This window comes from Pongo pygmaeus, chromosome 15 (assembly GCF_028885625.2).
Source record: "Pongo pygmaeus isolate AG05252 chromosome 15, NHGRI_mPonPyg2-v2.0_pri, whole genome shotgun sequence".
Lineage (NCBI taxonomy): Eukaryota > Metazoa > Chordata > Mammalia > Primates > Hominidae > Pongo > Pongo pygmaeus.
Genome location: NC_072388.2, coordinates 63,026,471 through 63,044,606, shown reverse-complemented (window position 1 = coordinate 63,044,606; position 18,136 = coordinate 63,026,471). Strand labels below are relative to the sequence as shown.

General features: G+C 45.1%; 1 protein-coding gene across 13 annotated transcripts in view; it reads right to left on the bottom strand.

Moving 5' to 3' along the window:
- Nucleotides 1-18,136, bottom strand: part of SYNE2 (spectrin repeat containing nuclear envelope protein 2) — a 433,601-nt gene that overhangs the window by 10,700 nt on the left and 404,765 nt on the right. For 10 of the 13 annotated variants that reach the window (XM_054449822.2, XM_054449816.2, XM_054449824.2 and 7 more), the window contains 8 exons: nt 12,709-12,871; nt 6,736-6,923; nt 6,103-6,253; nt 5,557-5,739; nt 3,565-3,702; nt 2,661-2,855; nt 1,200-1,476; nt 314-382 (listed from right to left, as the gene is read on the bottom strand). In XM_054449822.2, coding sequence (XP_054305797.1) covers nt 314-382; nt 1,200-1,476; nt 2,661-2,855; nt 3,565-3,702; nt 5,557-5,739; nt 6,103-6,253; nt 6,736-6,923; nt 12,709-12,871 — 1,364 coding nt within the window. The remainder of the gene's footprint in view (nt 1-313; nt 383-1,199; nt 1,477-2,660; nt 2,856-3,564; nt 3,703-5,556; nt 5,740-6,102; nt 6,254-6,735; nt 6,924-12,708; nt 12,872-18,136) is intronic. The other 3 variants (XM_054449825.2, XM_054449826.2, XM_054449831.2) reach the window with 1 other exon arrangement.

The following is an 18,136-nucleotide window of genomic DNA, read 5'->3' as shown; positions in this document are numbered from 1 at the left end:
CTTGGCCCATGCCAAAGGACTTCAGTTAGATGGAGAAAAAAATCATCAAAAAAGGCACCATGAAAAATTCCCTCTGCACAGGCCTGAAGGGAGGAGAGGGGGCTGGCATCGAGACGGCTCTGGCTTGGATGGGGTTTTGTAAGGAGCACGCAGTTATGGGTGAGTACGGCAGTGTAAATACACCATGACACAAGGACCAAGGCGCATGGTGTCCACAGAAGGCAGAGGTAGACACGACATGGGAGCGAGGTTGAGGATGCAGTGTGTGCCACAGGATGCTGCCATGTTGAGACATGCATGGGCGGGGGCCTACCAGAAGACGCTTTCAAAGTTTTTGTGGTCATTTTAAGATATGCCTCAGGATTTTCAGGGATTTCTACATCTGAAAAAGAACAATGTCATTTGCCTCACTGGAGGTGCTTGAAGATTAATCCCCAAGTATTAACACACAGTAGAAACATTGTCAGCTGAGAGGAGAAAACTACCCTTTATTTTTTTAATTAAAAGGATTCTGAAAACCAGAAAGATTTTTTTTTTCCAGCCAACTCCTGACTGTCCAAAGCAGGACACTGGGTATCGAAGGGAGAAGCTCAGTCTGCTAACACTCTGAGAAACTCAACTGAAAGGGAGGGTGGGTACGGTGGCTCATGCCTGCAATCTCAGTACTTTGGGAGGCTGAGGCGGGAGGACTTCTTGAGCCCAGGAGTTCAAGACCAGCTCTAGCAACATAGCAAGACCTTGTCTCTACAAAAAATTTAAAAACTAGCTGGGTGTGGTGGCGTGTACCTATAGTCCCAGCTACTCAGGAGGCTGAGGTGGGAGGATTGCTTGAGCCCTGGAGGTTGAGGCTGCAATGAGCCGTGGTTGCACCACTGCACCTCAGCCTGGGTGACAGTGTGAGACCCTGTATCAAAAAAAAAATCACTGATGAGTCTCCCAGCCAGCCAGAACCATCACTGAGTAACCTTAGTGTCAGAATGTGAATTTCATTTTTTTTTCCCCTTTCATTCCACCTGTGATGAGAGTGAGCCAATTCTCAGGTAAGTTAAGACATGGGCAGGATAGAACACAGGAAACCACAGAAGTCAGGGTCGGCCACAAGCTGGACTCTTGGTCATCGAGAGCTGGCCGTGTTGCTAAGGGGCTAAAAACATAGCCAAACGGGTCACTTTCCAGGGTGCTGGGAACCCAGTTGTTACCTGACAGTGCGCTGTAGTATGGGCCCTCCTCGTCCTCTTCGTGAGAGGAGGAGCCCCCCACGTCGCCTGTGTGGTCCCACTCCAGGGGGATGGAGTCCACGCTGACAGGGGTCTCGCAGCCAGACCGCTCGTGCCCCGGGGCCACTAGATGACACAGGGACTGAGGAGATGATGGTTCCTCGCTCTCTCCCCGTTTACGCCAAGAATTAGTCTGGATCTCTCTGGCGTCTTCCATGTCCGTTTCATTCTCAGAGGCCTCCTTTTCATCTTCCAAGCCCTAAACCGCAGTAGCCAGTTGTTAGAATTAATCAACTCATAGGCTTCTGCAATTAGAAGAGCACGAGAAGTCTGCCTATCCAGCAGTTTCCAAAAATAACTGCCAGTAGTATTTCTAAGGCAGCTTTAAAAAGATCAGGTTCCCAGGTCGTTTCTGGTTATTCCAGTTTAGACAATCTGGAGTAGGGCCTAAAATCTGTTATTTTCCCAAACCTCCAGCTATTTTTTCTTAGGAAAAAAAAGCTGAAGTTTGATAATCTAAGTTAAACAACTTTATCTAGGAGATAAGGAAATGGTGGCCAAAGTTTCATTGATAGTTAACGGCAGGTTCCTCCAAGAATCAGACTATTTTTGAAAAGGACATTAGAATGTTCTGGGTAAGACTCAAACTTCAACCAGATGCACCAGGTTCTTTCTTTCTTATCCTCCAACTTAATTGCTCAGTGTCTGTATTCTGCTTGTGTCATAATGTCTCTTTCAGTCTAAGAAAAATGACTAAGTGGCTGTACTTAAAAATGAGAAATTGTAGGGTAATTTTTGAGGCTGTGTCTGATGAAATAACTACATTCGAATGTGGCCAGTTGGAGACACAAAAAAAGAAAGAGTGGCCAGTCATATTGGTCAATGGTTGTCATTCAAGCTTCAGGCACACAAAGGCAGTACACTTTGAACAGTGGCCTTAACTCCACCTGAACTTCCCAAAAGGGCCTTTCGTCTGGGGAAACATCCAAGCTGCTTTTGAAACTCTTGTGTTTTCTCTTCCAAGGTGAGAACAAAGCATCAGAAAGGAACAAATACTAAAAGCTTCCAGCCACTAAGAAAGAGGGAAGGTCAAATATATTCCCAAGTTACTAATGTAACAAAAGCCAGTAGAGTTCTTGAAGAATTCTAGGGGTAGTGATGCATGCCAGACAAGCCCGGCCCTGAGGAATACTTAAAACCGACTCACGGAGCATGCGCCTCAGAAGTGCCATGCTTTCCACTGGGGAATGGGAACTTGTAAGTTATTGTGGCTCTATATTAGTAAAAGTGGAAATTAAAATGTTTTGATATAGCCTTTTCTTTTCAACCAAAAAATAAACCATAATTAACCATTATAAGACAGGTCTCCTAATTCTTTAATAATTTGGTCTCACGTGAACTCTGAGCAGCTCAGGTGCCATTTCTAGGCGGCAGTGCCCATACCGGAGTGCAGGAGGTGAGCCGCCGGTGGAACCGAGAGACCCTTCCGAACACCTCCTGGCAGTAGCGGTGGAGTTCCTCCAGCTCATCCTCAATCAGCACGGCATCCAGGGGCTCGCTCTTCTGAATCAGCTGCTCCCCAAACACAATGAGCTGATCAATCTTGTTGGTATTTAATGTAATTTCCTGTTGGAAGCCCTGTTGAGAGAGGAGAAAGAAAGGATTTCAAAGAAAGTTACCCTGAGCTTCCACTGCCTGTTTCTTCTAACGGGGCCATAGAAAAGCATCCAAATGTCATTATTGTTTTTTTTCTTCACCTACTACTCTAGCTTTAGTTTTTAACTAAGTGACAATGACATTTTAAGAATTTTAAATGACTGTCTATATTCTCTCTCATGGGCACTGGCTTTTCCAATTAAAATAATTCTAAAAGTTTGACACGGGTGGACATTTACTGTTACTGGGTGTGAGAGAAAGAACTTGCCATGGCAAAACCTGGTGGGAACAGAACATTTCCCATAATAAGCCACGAATGGGCATTTGCTTTTGCTGACACAATAATATTCACTGGTGCTATTATACTAGGGAAGGCAAATTTCCATTTCTCATCCTCTTCCAAAATCTAGCCAAGGAGAGAATTACAGTGAGATCAGCCTGTCATACAGATATCAGAAACAATGGGAGAGTGGAGCTCTGTTCTTGGCCCCACTGGTGACACCAATACTTCTGGACCGTAAAGAACAGTATCCTTGCACGTGATAATCTGGTAGTACACAGGTGGGATGTAGCCTGGCTGCTTTAAGAATTCTGAAATTTGCTCTCAGAGTATGGTGTGAAATTTGCACTTGGCCAGCTCTCCCCCACAAAGACGTGTTCTTTTGAGAAGAGCTAGGGAAGCGGCCCTCACATTCAGTTGGCGCATCTTGTCATCGGCATCACTCTCTGAGAAGTGCTCCACGTTGGTCAGCTGCAGGTCCATCTCTGTAAGCCACACCAGAATGCTCTCCCTGGTGCCCTCAAATTCTTCCCTCTGGTTGGTGAAATGCTGCAAAAGTGGGGAGGAAATCACATTTCTACTGACCACGGAACAAGAGTTCAGACAGACAGCAAGGCCACCTTCGGCCACAAGAAAAGGGTACCCAGAATACTCAGGGAGAAATCTGCCTCTAGGGTATGCAGAAAGCCCCAGAAGCACTGTGTTCAGAGGCTGGGGTCTGGTCCTGGCTTTGTGAGACCAAACAAGCCCCCTCAACTTCTCTGAGCCCCAGCTTCTACGCTGGCAAGTCGGGGAGAGAGTGGGAATGTTGATTATGGTCTCTGAGGTCCTTAAGCATTTGAAATTCTAAAATTCTCTAGTCCAAATCAGTGATTTTCCTCTGTCCTTTGAAGAGCCCCCTGAGGGGCCAGGCCAGGCCTTCTGCCTGTTTTATACATTGACCTTTTGCAGCTTTTGCTTGATGGAAGGATTTAGTAGCTTCAAGATGGAAAAGCCCTGATCTCAGGATTGAGGCCAGCCTGGTGCCCCTTTCTGCCTTCACTGATAGAATTCTTAATGTGTCTTCCCAGAGAAAGAAGACCCAGAGCAGTTTTATCATCTCCAATTAAGGAGGCCTCTCAGGTTACCACTTCACAGATAGGCAGCTGATGTTCACATCAGTATAGCTTCAGTGCCAAACTAAGGCAGATTAGCCACAGCCAGATCAGCAGGAGACAATTAATGTGAGAGGCCAGGCATGGTGGCTCACACCCACGATCCCAGCACTTTGGGAGGCCAAGGTGGAAGATTACTTGAGGCCGGGAGTTTGAGACCAGCCTGGGCAACATAGTGAGACCCCATTTCCACAAAAATTAAAATCAGCCAGGCATGGTGATGCACGCCGGTAATCCTAGTTACTCAGGAGGCTGAGGCAGGAGGATCCCTTGAGCCTAGGAGTTTGAGGCTGCAGTGAGCTATGACCTCACCACTGCACTCCAGCCTGGGCAACAGAGTGAGACCTTGTCAAGAAAGAAGAAAGAGAGAAGAGAGAGAAAGAAAGAGGGGGAGACAGGAAGGGAGAGAGAGAGAAAGAAATGCAAGGGAGTTGTCTAGGTTACTAGAAAAGCCAATGTCTTCCTGAGAAGGAGGGAGGGAGGGAGAGAGAGAGAAAAGCAAGGAAGGAAAGAAAGAAAAGGAAGGAAAGGAAGGAAAAGAAAGAAAGAAAAGAAAGAAAGCCCAGATTTACATCTTTCTAGAATGGGTTCAACAATGCCCTGCCCTGAGAACAGACGCAGAAATTAAAACTGTGTCCTGTAGTCCCTGCCTGTGACAGTCCTTTCAGTTTATACCTGGACTCACACAGGTTTACACAGCACATCTTCTGAATGATAGAAATCTAAGGTGAGTATTTACCTTCAAAAACCAAACCTTTGTGTGCTCTGAAATTCAGAGAATCATCACAGTCCCCAACCCCCCAGTGCAGACAGGGGCTCTTGCATTCACGTGCCTTGTCCATCCTCCTCAGTGCGAGAGCTGGTGGGTCCCATAGAAACAGACAGATGGGCAAAGCAGGGCTCCTTCCAGGGGACCATGCGTTGCCTTCTCCAGACCCAGCGAAACGGCACCCTGGACTCTGAGCTAACATGCACACCACCATGGGTTACAGAAGTTGTAAAAAGAGCTGTGTGTTGGTAACACAAATCTCATCAACAGGCCCTGCCTAAGAAGCCCCACATGCAAATCCCCCTTTTAAAAAATGAACGTTGGCAGCTTTGGGCTTCTTTGTGTTGGAGGAATGTTAAAACAGCTCAGGCCTGAAGTGAAACCTTCTACCTGCTGCTTTGTGCGACAAGCCTGCCATTGCGTATCGTGCGTTATGTCTCCCTGAAAATCTACACCCGAGCCAGTTGCAGAGGAGCTCACCCTGAGTCTCCGCAGGACGGCTGTGACCCGCCTCTGAAGGTTGTCCCAGCGCTGGTTGCCCTCGTGGACCATCTGCTTCAGCCTGCTGGCTGTGTCTGTGCGGTTCTCCCGGGCCAGCCGCCGGTACTGTTTGTTGATGAGCTCCAGCTGAGTGAGCCGCTCGTGAATCTGCCGCTGAAAGGCCTGCATCACACAGGAGGGGTCAGAGCCAAATCATGCAGAGTGCCAGGACGCCCTCCTTCCCTTCTACATCCCAAGCGACCTGCTGCCAGGGGTTCATCCCCAAACTGCAATGGCAGCACAGGGCCTAATTCACCCGTCCTGATGCCAGCTACAGAACAGGCTTTCAAGTTCATTACATAGCAGCTGGCATACATCAGCAATGTCTTGCAAAGCTGTCTCAGCAGCTGGGGGCAGGCTGTGGTTTGGGCAGCCCTCGCCAGAGGTGAGGGGAAGCTGGCTACTTAGAGGAAGTCATTTCAGCAGCCCCCAGGCTCGCTGCAGGCTTGTTTATGATCAGGAGACCGGGATGGAGAAGGTGTTTACCTCAAACCTCTTCAGTTCCTCTTTGGCACTCGTGTACAACACCTCTGAGGAATTTGGGCAGGCTGCTGTCCTCTCAGCTGACTTGAGCCAGTCCTCAAAGCGAGAATAGTCGTCTAAAAACTTCTGCCACAGGCGCCACGTCTCCTCGATTCTGATGGGAGCAAAGCAACTTAACACAAGCCATCCCCTCCAAGCCTGTGCTTTTGCACTTCTTTTATCCCCTGACACCCGCACAGTTTAGTGGGGGAGACCCTGTTACCCCTTCTGGGAAATAACAGGGACGCCACTTCTTGTCTGTGCTCCTCCTGCCTGGGAGCGCCAAGCAGCTCAGAGCTCCTGCTTCACAGAGGTTAAAAAACCAGGAGACAGGGCCGCCTCCACTACTGCCCAGCTAGGTCAACAGAAGCACAGCGGCCAGTCCACAGCCACACCCCACACAGGACAGCTGGGGAGACACATTACTCCTGTTACATTTTTCTTGAATAAATCCTTTGATAAGCATTGGGCCTTCTCTGCCAATACCTGGTGCATTTCTAAGTGAAATGAACAGAATAGTTACTTTGAATGAGGTCAGAAGGGTGTACTGAGTTCAGCTGACCACGCTGAAGGCATTTGGGGGAGCTTAGTTCTTACTTCATGCGCCGCTCCATGGACATGGCACAAATGTTCCTCCAGCGTCTGTCCAGGCTCCTGGTGGTCTGCTGGATCGAGTCACACTCAGTCTCATTTGCACAGGCATCGGAGTCGTGCAGTAGGACGTCACAGATGTTAAACACGGACTCCACCCCTGCGCTGTGTTGTTCAATATCTCGCTGTAGATCCTGTGATTACAACAGAGTAAGAAACCTCTTGAGACGTTGGTGGCAGCAGGAGGGTCAGCATCAAAGGACCTCCGTTCCTCCCTCCCTTCTCCCAGCTCAGGGGATACTTCCCTGGGTGGATTTCCACCATGGGCTTGGCAGTACACATGGTATCCCTCTCATCTTTGTGCTACCCTTGTGCTGTCAGCACCTGACACAAAGTTTAAACACTGGAAACATCTAGGCCTTATGCGCTGAACCACGTGAGGGGTGGCACGGTGGTGGGTGTCCTCTACGCACTGACAGGTGGCGCCATTACCGTTGAGAGCCCATCGCCCCACAGACATCGGGTATGCATGGGATCTACTCCATACCACCCAACCCCAAAGGGCTCCAGTTTAGACTTGGTTTCAGGGAGGTCTTTAGAAACTGAGTCTCTTCAGCAGGAACTCTCAATCTTTTATCGGCTACCGAACTCTTTAAACACACACCAAATTGTGCATGCAGCAGTGTGGGTGCCCACAGCTTCCTCGTGAGCCCATTCAAGGGCTTCATGAGCCCAAGGGAGAAATTCTGGTGGACAGACCTTGCCTCCCCAACTGATAAAGTCCAGCCAAAGCTGTGGTGGCTTGGAGAGAGGTGGGGTCTCTGGAGTCTTGTCCTTTGATGATGATAGTGATGCAGTTCCCCAATTTGGGAAAAATAACATTTATGAAGAGAAAATGCATGGTCATAGGAAAAAACTGGAAAACCTCTTTACGAATAAACATGGCATTTTTAGTCATCATCAGATAATATTTCTGCTGCACCCCATGGGTGGGCTGCGGGGAGGGAGAGAGATGAGGAACCTGTTTTGCCATTCTGGAAGAGTTAGGCATCCCTGATGTCCAAATTCTGTGACAAGTGACATGAGACCACACCATTAATTTTAATATCCAAATTACATTGTGAGAAAGCAAACACTAAGTTAAATTCTATTTTAATTATTTGATAATATACCAATTTCTAAAATCTACACTACTTTAAGCCACTATTAACTAGACTAAATCCAGTTCCCAGGACTCAACAAACTTCAGTTAATGAGAGGACTATATTATAAATGGTAGCTGTCACCATCTACAGAAAGGCGATATAAGCTTCATTCCAGGTCACTTTGATATTTAAATAATTTGAGATTACTACTGTATTACTAGATGGGACCACTATTTTCTTACTCTTTTTTTTTGTGTGTGACAGGGGTTTCACTCTGTTATAGTGGTGCGATCTTGGCTCACAGAAACCTCTACCTTCGGGCTCAAGTGATCCTCCCACATCAGCCTCCCAAGTAGCTGGCCACCATACTCAGCTAATTTTTTGTATTTTTGGTAGAGATGTGGTTTTACCATGTTGTCCAGGCTGGCCTCAAACTTTTGAGCTCAAGCGATCCACCCTCCTCGGCCTCCCAAAGTGCTGGGATTACGGGGGTGAGCCACCACGCCCAGCCCCTATTCTCTTACTTTTCTTCATATAAATGCACAATTCCGATCACTGAGTGTTTAGGTTGATATGAGAAAATAAAATGCTAACCCACCAACTGAATTTTAAATCGGACAGTTCCTAACACTGATCCCGAGTACAAATGAACACCACCAGGTTATATTCAAAAGAGATGTGTTTTCCACTTGGCCAACCTGTGTGCACTGTGAAGAATGTGCAGGGTGATTTCTTTAAAGCTCTGCAGTGTGGGTAGAATGCCTGTTATGCTCGAATGGTAGGAGTCTCCCTGGAGTCAATTTGAGGACTAACTTTAAAGTTATTACATCTAAATAAAATTCCAGTTTTAAGAACTCTTACTGGTTCACAGAACTGTTATGGGCCCTTCTAAAATTAGAAGACACATATCCCATTTAAATACTAAAATAATAAATTAGGAACCCTAATACTGGTGTTAAATAAATAATACTAATCATTTATAACTGAAAAATGCCCATGACCTCATCTGGCTCCAGGTGGGTGAGGTCTAGTTGAAAAGCAGAGAGAAGTTCTAGTTTATGAACAATATGAATGCTCTGTATTTTAATAGACTCTGCAATTATCCTACATTATTTATTCAGTCTACATTGAATCAAATGGCTAAAGAAAACTGATTAATATTTAGCGTAAATGGCCATAAGAAATGAACTCTACAATAATTTATAAAAGACCATCAACATCTTGGTTAAAAAAAAAAGCCCAAACATTTTCAAAACTTTTCAAAAAACATTTTCAAAAAATTTTTAAAAACCATGTAAAACACCACACAATGGCCTACTAGTTACCTTGTACAAAAAAAAAAATAATAAATAAAGTGATAGACTACATTTTAAAATGCAGACCATTTAAGTGCTAGACAAGAACATTTTGCAAACTGAAATAATCCTACCACTAGTAACCACGGAGACATAAGTCTGCACAAGAATCAGGTTTTAGAAACTGTCCAAACCTAGAGAAAAAGTGGATTTAAGAAACAACATACAACAATGAGAAAGACTTTTGCTAACAGTTCTAACAGCCTCCTGTTCATTTCGTTTTTCTGCCCCTGGGCAGGTGACACAGAACCCTGAGGTTGGGAAGGAACTTGGGGGTCGGGGGGTACAGAGCAAGAGGAGATGGGGAGACATGAAACTGGAGAAGAGAATGCAGCCAGAAGAATGAGAATAAAAAGGAACCAAAAACAGAAGGTAAGGGTGGCTGAGGAGAAGAAAAACAGGCTGAAAAGACAGAAAATCATATAGGGTGAAACCCCCAGTGCCAGCTCCTGAATGTGTCTGTGGGAGGGGCTTGGGTAGCAAGTGGGACAGGACGGTATTGGGATGGTTCAGGGGGTTTGAGGTGAAGCTCAACTGGCCCACGGCGGGGGCTATTAATTAGCCAATGGAAGGGTAACTAACAACAACTCCAAGCCACCATCTGGCACCCCACAGAGAAACAAGAAACCAACCAATGAACAAACTAGGACAGGGATCTTAAACATTCAACAAAAGTGGTTGGTGATTTAAGTGTCACAAAATTGCCACTACTTCCTGTGCATTTTAAAGATGATATATTCCATAGGAATAACCCCCGTTACCTTATACTTAAAGGTGTTCTATACAAGAAAGGTGAAACAGAAAGAACTCCTTTAGGGTCTGACCCCTCCCCAACCAGGTACATTACAGTAAGGATCCAGGGACATCATGGCTCTTAGCTACTTTTGGGGGCTGAGGGCTTTTGCAGAAGGCAATACTAGGTGACGCCATGTTTTTAGGTCTTATTTTTGGAAGGAATTAATTTATTATATTTAGTTTGAAAAGTAAACATAGGTAAGGTGGTTTTTTTAACCCAGACCAAAAATGGTCACTAGGTAAGGTTTTAAAAAGTGGCCCATACATAATTCTTCTGTGTGACACATTTGTTTCCGGTGTTTTAGATGGGGTACTTAAGGTCTGAGTTTAGTATAATATAAACACACTGTAACTTATTCTTTTTAACAAAAATACTAAAAGTATCCTGAGATCATCTGTGGTAGGCAGAATAATGACAACGACACCCCCCCAACCCCCCAACAAAGACGTCCAGATCCTGATCCTGGAATCTGTGAATATGTTAGATTACACGGCAAAGGAGAATTACGGTTGCTAATCAGCTGACCCTGAAATAGGGAGATTATCCTGGATTATCAGGGTGGGCCCACTGTAATCCTGAGGGTCCTTAACAGCAGAAGAGGAGCCAGCTAGAGGGAGATGTGACTAGGAAGACAGACACAGAGAGATGCAATGTTGATGGCGTTGAAGGCAGAAGAAGGCGCATGTGAGCCAAGCAATGTGGGTGGCCTCTAAAAGCCAGAAAAAGCAAAAAAAAATGGATTCTCCCCAGAGCTTCCAGAAAGGAGCGTAGTCCTGATGACACCCTGATCTAAGCCCAGTGAGATCCATTTCAGATCTCTAACCTCCAGAAATATAATGCATTTGTGTTTTTAAGCTGCTAAATCTGTAATTTGTTATAGCAGTAGTAGAAAACTAACACAGCATTTAACTTCTTTACAATAATGGTGGTCCTGAACACCAATTCCATTAATTTTTTTTTAAGTAACCAAGGGATAGAAATGTCACTAAGGTGATGCTGGATTCTATAAAGAGAGAATTTTCAAATCAACCAGATTGAATTAGGTGCCATTGTAGGATGGGAAGAAATAAGGCTAAGAGAATAGCAGTGGCTCCAAATTGTATGCTTTTGGGAACAAATTCTCTGCAATTTAATGTTCTGTCACACTTCGGATTTATAAAAAATTAACACACAATCAACAGCCCTTGCAAAATTTAGCCAGCCATTCTTTAAGAGGAAAGATATCGACAGCTTCCATATAATCTACCTAAAAAACTCACCACTCAGGGTAAATTGTTATTTGCAAGGCCTTGCCTTTTCAGTCTGTTCAAAGACATTCATCCTAGTGGATCACACTTGTAAGTAAAACTGATGTGTTCAGTAGCTGTGACTCCAATGAGAGAGGCATTAAAATCTGTCATGTCCATTAAAATTCCATAATACTTATATCAATATTCTTTTCTGCACAAAGCAAAGACAGAGCAAAGACAGAGTCTAGATGACCTCAATGAAAAAGACATGCTTAAAGTTCCAAGGCTAAGTGGAAAAACCAGTATTTTTAATTTGTAGCATTACTAAATCATACCACTTTGAAAGCCAGATAACAGGTATCTTTTAAACAGTAATTGTAATAGCACTTAGAAAAGTCAAGAGCAGGGAGGGCCAGGCATCGTGGCGCCTGCCTGCAGTGTCATCTACTCAGGAGGCTGCGGTGGGAGGATCACTTGAGCCCAGAAGTTAAAGACCAGCCTGGGCAATATAGTGAGACTCCATCTCTTAAAAAAATGTCAACAGTAGCATCAAATATTGAATCCGGTGAAAAAGGTGAACCCCCAATCCGGTCTCTAAGCACCTGTGGTATGTGGTGTGTGGTGGAGGCTTAACATGAAGAAAACAGATTCAAGTCTGAGAATCATACTGCTTCTATGGTCGAAACAATCTGCCCACAGGTCTGAGAAAAACAGGTGAAAAAAAGCTAAAGAAAGAATAAGATAAACTTAGCTATTTAAAAAAAAGTAAAGACAAATCCAGGCATTACTAGTGAGAATGAGCATGTGGCCATGAGACCAGGGAAGGCAGGAAAGTGGATTCGATAAACCAGTGACATCAAAGAGCACCTGCCAGATGGGTACAATGAGAATCACTGGCAGAACTCAGCAGCTTTCAAACTGCCCAATTTCCAGGGTTGGCTCAGACCATGCATATCTGATAACAAAAATGCACAGAGCATTGCAGCTCTTAAGAGGCTTCCTAAACTATTGGTCCAAGCATGTTCCTTATCACACCTTTTCTTAACTTTTTAAAAAAGCTGTACCAGACACACAGAATATAATCCCATAAAAACCTTCCTTGGTTAGAAAAGTTGCTTTTCTTTCAATTCAGTGCCTTTCAAAACTATATTAACAAAACACAACAAAGATCAGTTAAAAAAAGACATAATTTAAAAAATCTTGTTAACCACCAAGATTAAGGTTTGCATCCTAAATATTATTCACAGTTTCACAAAAAGCTACATGAATGTGGGAGGGAGCACTCAATAGACGGATATAAGAACATGGAAAGGTGGTCAGTTTTCTCTGGAAAAAGCAAACCAATGTTATGAAATGTGAGCACGTGAAAACACACAGATATACGGGGAAGGCCTGAGTCAGTGCACATCGCGGACACCCGTACTCTTCCAAGAGCTCATTTCTGATTGTCCCACCTGCTGCTCAGCGAGCCTCTTCTGGATCTCTTGATCATCGCAGACGTCATAAACAACAGGCTTGGAAAGCTCAGACTCAATTCGAGCCAACCAGGTGCGAAGGTTGCTCATGTTTTTGTCCAACTGCTGAATAAAAGCAAAGGTCTCCTTCAGCTTCTTCACCCTACACATATTTGCAGAAAAACAAAACAAACAAACAAAACCAGTGATGGAAAACAAAAGCCCGATACTTAGTGGTGGAAGAATGTGCCAGTAAGAGCATTGCAGGGTAAAAAAGAATCTATTTTGCTTTGATTTTATATCAGAACAACTCTCATGTCACCAGATACGAGTTCTCAGAGAATACGTGAAGCTTTGCAAGGCTGTTGCCTCTGTTGATTTTCAAAAGGACTGAGAGTTAATCCACCCATGCAAATGGAAGTCCTATCATTCCCAGAGTGAGAGCCCCTGAGACCCAGTTCATCTTCTTGGGGCTCCAGAGATGAGAAGATATGCCGTTTTTTCCTAAGTGAAAATAACCACTCCTGACTTCTGCCCAGTTTCTGCCGTGGGTATGCCTGAGATTGCAGCAGCCAGTGATCTACCCTGGGAGATTAAAGATGTTACACGCCTGGTTCACTTGGTGGTATTTGGTCCACAAGGCCTCTCGTGGGACCCTCCTCTCTGAGTAAGCAGAGAACATGTGCCAAGCCCTACCGCTTCAGTATGAGGGGTTCACCCAGCCGTATACATTGAACCAGCCCATGTGGGTAGATTATGGGGCATCTCTGTCCGTCTAAAAGGGAGGGGGCAAAGGAAATCTGCACACAAGCGCAGTTCTAAATGTGATCTCCCTCGCCAGTCTGCCTCAGCTCCCATCCGGCCCAACTCGGCGTGGAGCAGATTTGAAAGCACACGCATGGCATGAGTACAACTTGGCGTGCACGTCCACATGCTGTCAAGGGGACATGATGTAGCTGTTGAGGGAAAACAATCTTTTTCTGACATATATACTAAAATAAAATGCTCCAATAAACCGCTTTCCTTAAAGTCCTAAAGCAGAGCGAGGAGAGCCAGGATCTGTCCTGGCGTTCTGTGGGATATGTAGTTAATTTCAGACATTTAAAAGTAATGGCTCCAATGGAAAGTTCCCACTTATCAATACTTAACGTTGGGAGATGCTGTCAGAACTGCGCCCCATAGCTGGGAGCACGAGAGAGATAAATGGGGGCACTGACCCTAACTCTCAGGAAACATTGGGCTCCATGCCACCATCACCTCTTACTTGACCGAACAACCTCCTCTCAGCCCCCTAGACTTCCTGCCCACCTTTGGTTCTGTAGCCAAAGTGTAACTAAGTTCTAGAAGGCAAGTCTGATCCATGCTCAAAGCCTTCAATAGTCCCTGCCCTACCCTGAAAAACCGGTTCAGCTCCTTGATCTCTGCACCTCAAGCATTCAGGGGCCACTCTGCCTCTAACCTTGCACTCTCTCAGACACTGCACCCACCAGGACAGGGAGTGCCATGGCCAGGCTGCAGGCGGCCAGTTTCCACCGCACTCACAGCACCTCCCACAGGGCCTGGTGGGCAGGAAGCTCTCCACAAATGCTTGGTGAATGGACAAATATGGACAGGCACTTCCACGGGACTGACTTCTAGCTCCACTACCAGCTACTTTTAAGATTTAGTGAAAGTCCTTTCACCTCAGCCCCCTTATTTCGAGCACACCCGCAAAGCCGCTTAAGCTTCAGGGAGGTGGTTCCACTGGGTGAGGTGAAGGCCAGAACTCCGGAGGCAAGCAGACCTGGGACCAAGTTCCATTCTCCCATCTAAGAGCTCTGCACCCTGCAATGTACCTAACCGCTGACTCTCAGTTTCCTCATGATCTGTAAAATTATCCACCTTGCAGGTGGTGGTGAGCTTGAAATAAGAGGCTGCACGTAAAGTCATCTGCACAGAGTGAATGCTGGACCACATGATGCTACAATCATGCTTTATTTATAAGGCATTGGACCTCACAAAGTTCCTTCATCAGTGTTTTATTCTCAAGGGCAAGCTTGGAAGAAGGACGTGTGGTCTGTGGAAGAACACAGACTCTGTGCAGGGCCTGGGTTTGTGTCCTGGCCATGTTTAATGCCATCTATAAAATGGTGTTAACAGTAGTAGCTTCCTGCACTGGGTAGCTGAGGGGATTGAATGAGATATTACATGTGAAAGGCAGAATGCCTCGGAGATAAATGCCCAGCAACTTAACAGCTGTGATAAGTTTCAAGGAGCCATGTTTTCCAAATTACATTCTTACTGCAAACACCACAAGGATACGTTCCCTTCAAAGCCACAGATGATTTATTAAAAAGGAAGTAACAGAATCCAGGACCAGGCCTGGATACAGCTGTAACCTAGATCCCGCCTTCATTCCTATGGCTTCAGAGGTACACCCTCCTCACCCCAGTATCTCACCACCTTGATTGCCCTGGTTCCGGAAATAACACTCCAGATAACTACCAGGGTAGCTGAGAACCCCTGGCACTGTGGGACAAGGAGTCCTCCAGGCAGTTCCTGAGGGACTGCCCTCCTGGAAGGCTCTGCTGGAGAAGAGGCCCAGCCACGGGAGCTTCCTGGGGGTGGGGGAAGGGCTCAGCTTGTGACCTCTGCACAGCTCTCCTGCCCTCCCCACTTCTCCCTCTTCCCAGAATGAAATCTCCCACAGCCTTCATCTAGCCCCTGACCCTATTCCACCCTAAGAATCCCAGCCTCTTTCTTATTTTGAAAAGGAGAGGGCTAGAATCCAAGTATTTATTTATATATTTTTTTCTTTTTCCTTCTTTGTTTCCTCTCTTCTAACTTAAAGCAATTAACACACCAGAAGAATGCAAGTGTTTAAATGAAGGGAGCTAACTAGCAACACAATAGCCTGGGTACAGACCCACAGGGCTGTGGTGATCTTGAACTGTTAACCCTGGGGGTTAGGTGTGCAACACGCAGAGGGGGTATGGAGAAGGCTGGGGAATAATTTGCTTGGTTTCCCCAGGGCTGTGGTATCCAAAACGGGGTGCTCAGGACAAACCAATGGGGTGTAGGAATAAAATATGAGACTGTCTACTGTCATCCCATTCTTTTAAAGTTTCTACAATGTGTATGCTTTAAAATTATAAACTTTATTATTAAAATGAAACATCTATATCCCACGCTGATGGCCACATGTGCTAGGCCTGTTGTGCTTCATGTTAGCAACTCATTTATTTTTTATTTTATTTTATTTTATTTTTTTGAGACAAGAGTATCTTATCGCCTACGCTGCAATGCAGTGTTGCGACATGGGTTCACTGCAACCTCCGCCTCCCAGGTTCAAGTGATTCTCCTGCCTCAGACTCCTGAGTAGCTGGGATTACAGGCACCTGCCACTATGCTCAGCTAATTTTTGTATTTTTACTAGAGACAGGGTTTCCCCATGTTGGCCAGGCTGGTCTTGAACTCCTGACCTCAAGTGATCCACCTGCCTCAGCCTCCCAAAGCGCTAGGATTATAGGCATCATTTCCTCTTCACAACAATGCTAGAAGATAGGTAGTATTATTATCCCTACTTGACAGATGAGGAAACCGAGGCACAGGGAGTAAAGAGCTCGCCCAAGTCACATGGTCAATAGCGGAAGCAGGATTCTAACCTGGGTAGTCTGGTCCGGAGCTGCTGTTCTTAAGCACTACCCATCCTCTCACATAATCCCACACACACAAACATGCACATACTGGAGATACGGGATTGTTTTGCTGCAGTCAGAGAACACGACCAGAAGTCTGGACTCATAGCTCAGGATACACTGAGGGGTAGGAGCTGGTATAGTAGATGCTACAACCTGGGGCTCTTAGCAGGTGCCTGGGGAGGAGGCTGGAAGACTCAATACATGCTGCCCATGTTTCCCCTCCATGATTTTCTTTCAGTAAACACTTAACCATTTGCCTTGTCTTGGATCCTGCACAGGACCCTGAGGATTCAGAGATAGCTGGAAGATAGGACTTCTTCCCAGAGAGGTTATCACCTAATTTAGATGTAATGTTGACATTGTAATACAACATAGGAGTTGCTCAATAAATAGCTGTTGAAGGAGTAAATGATGTTCACTCATACCTTCCAATTTGTCTGATTTGTCTTCTTCATAAAAGAGGTGGCCAAGTTAGATTTTTAAAGAAAAGAGGTAAAGACCAGAGCATATCAGAGCCCTTTTGCCACAAAGCAGCGTGCTGCCAGCCTAGGAGCCACTCGTGCTCCTCAGCCCTGGTTTTACACAGAGCCAATGAAGCGGTGACAGACACTCACATCACAGGCATACTTAGTGCAAGTTAAAGAGGAGGGGAAGGTGGGAGGGAAGGAAAAGAAGGTCACCAAGTGACAAAGCACTCATCCAGCCAGGATGTAGCCAGTATATCCCAAACTCCATCCAGAGGCCTAATACCCCCAAATGCCTGGGAATCTAAATGTTGTTCCTTTGATCATCAGGTAACAATTTACCCTGGGACTCATCAGGTGCACTGCTGAGCATGTATCGTTCTGTTCTGTACAGACACTGTAATCTAATTATCACCTGTCCCAGGTCAGGAAGTATTTGTCTTTTGCCAACCCAGGCAACTGACCTCCACATGTTGGGCCTTGTTAATACTGCTCTTGAAAAATTTAAAATCTAAAGTTAATATCTGGAAATAAGAAAACCTATTCAGAAACCAGACTGCTGGCATACAGAAGCAACCACAGCACTGCCTGACATCAACCACCTGAGCAGTTTGCTGCCGTGGCCACCATCTCTGCACTTGTCCAGGTTTTGACCCAGGTGCTCTTAACATTTCTCACATAGACATTTCAACAAATAACCTTTCTCCAGGAAAAAGCAGCATGATTTCCTGAATTAAATCCCAGTTATGAGAATCAGAAAAACAAAATTTTTAGGTACAAAAGCGAAGTTTTCCACCTGCATAGGCTCTTTACTGGGAGACCTGAACAAAAGCAAAATGTTTTCTATGAAACCAAACAAAAGAATTATGCCTAAGAGCCGCCTTAAATTAGAAGAGTTCTTTTGCAGTGGTTATGGGTAAAAATGCAGAAAACAATCAAGGCAAATAAAGTTTTTCTTTTAACTAGCAATGGATGAGAATATAACATTGACGAACACTGCTCTCCTTCCAAACAAACAAAATCAAGCCATGTTAGCAACATTCTATATACCAAGCCTAAGCCTTAACAATGTATGATGAAGGCTTTACATGTCAAATTTATACATATGGAATAATTTACTATTTAGCCCTATCCTCTATGTGCTCAGGAGTCTACAGTTAAATTATAAAAGCCCTAAATCAGCCTAAGTGAACAAAAAAATTCCTATGCCTAATTTAAAAAATACTAAGGAAAACTGAGATGGTTCAAGTATCTGAATTTGTACTGAAATAAACAAATAGTCAA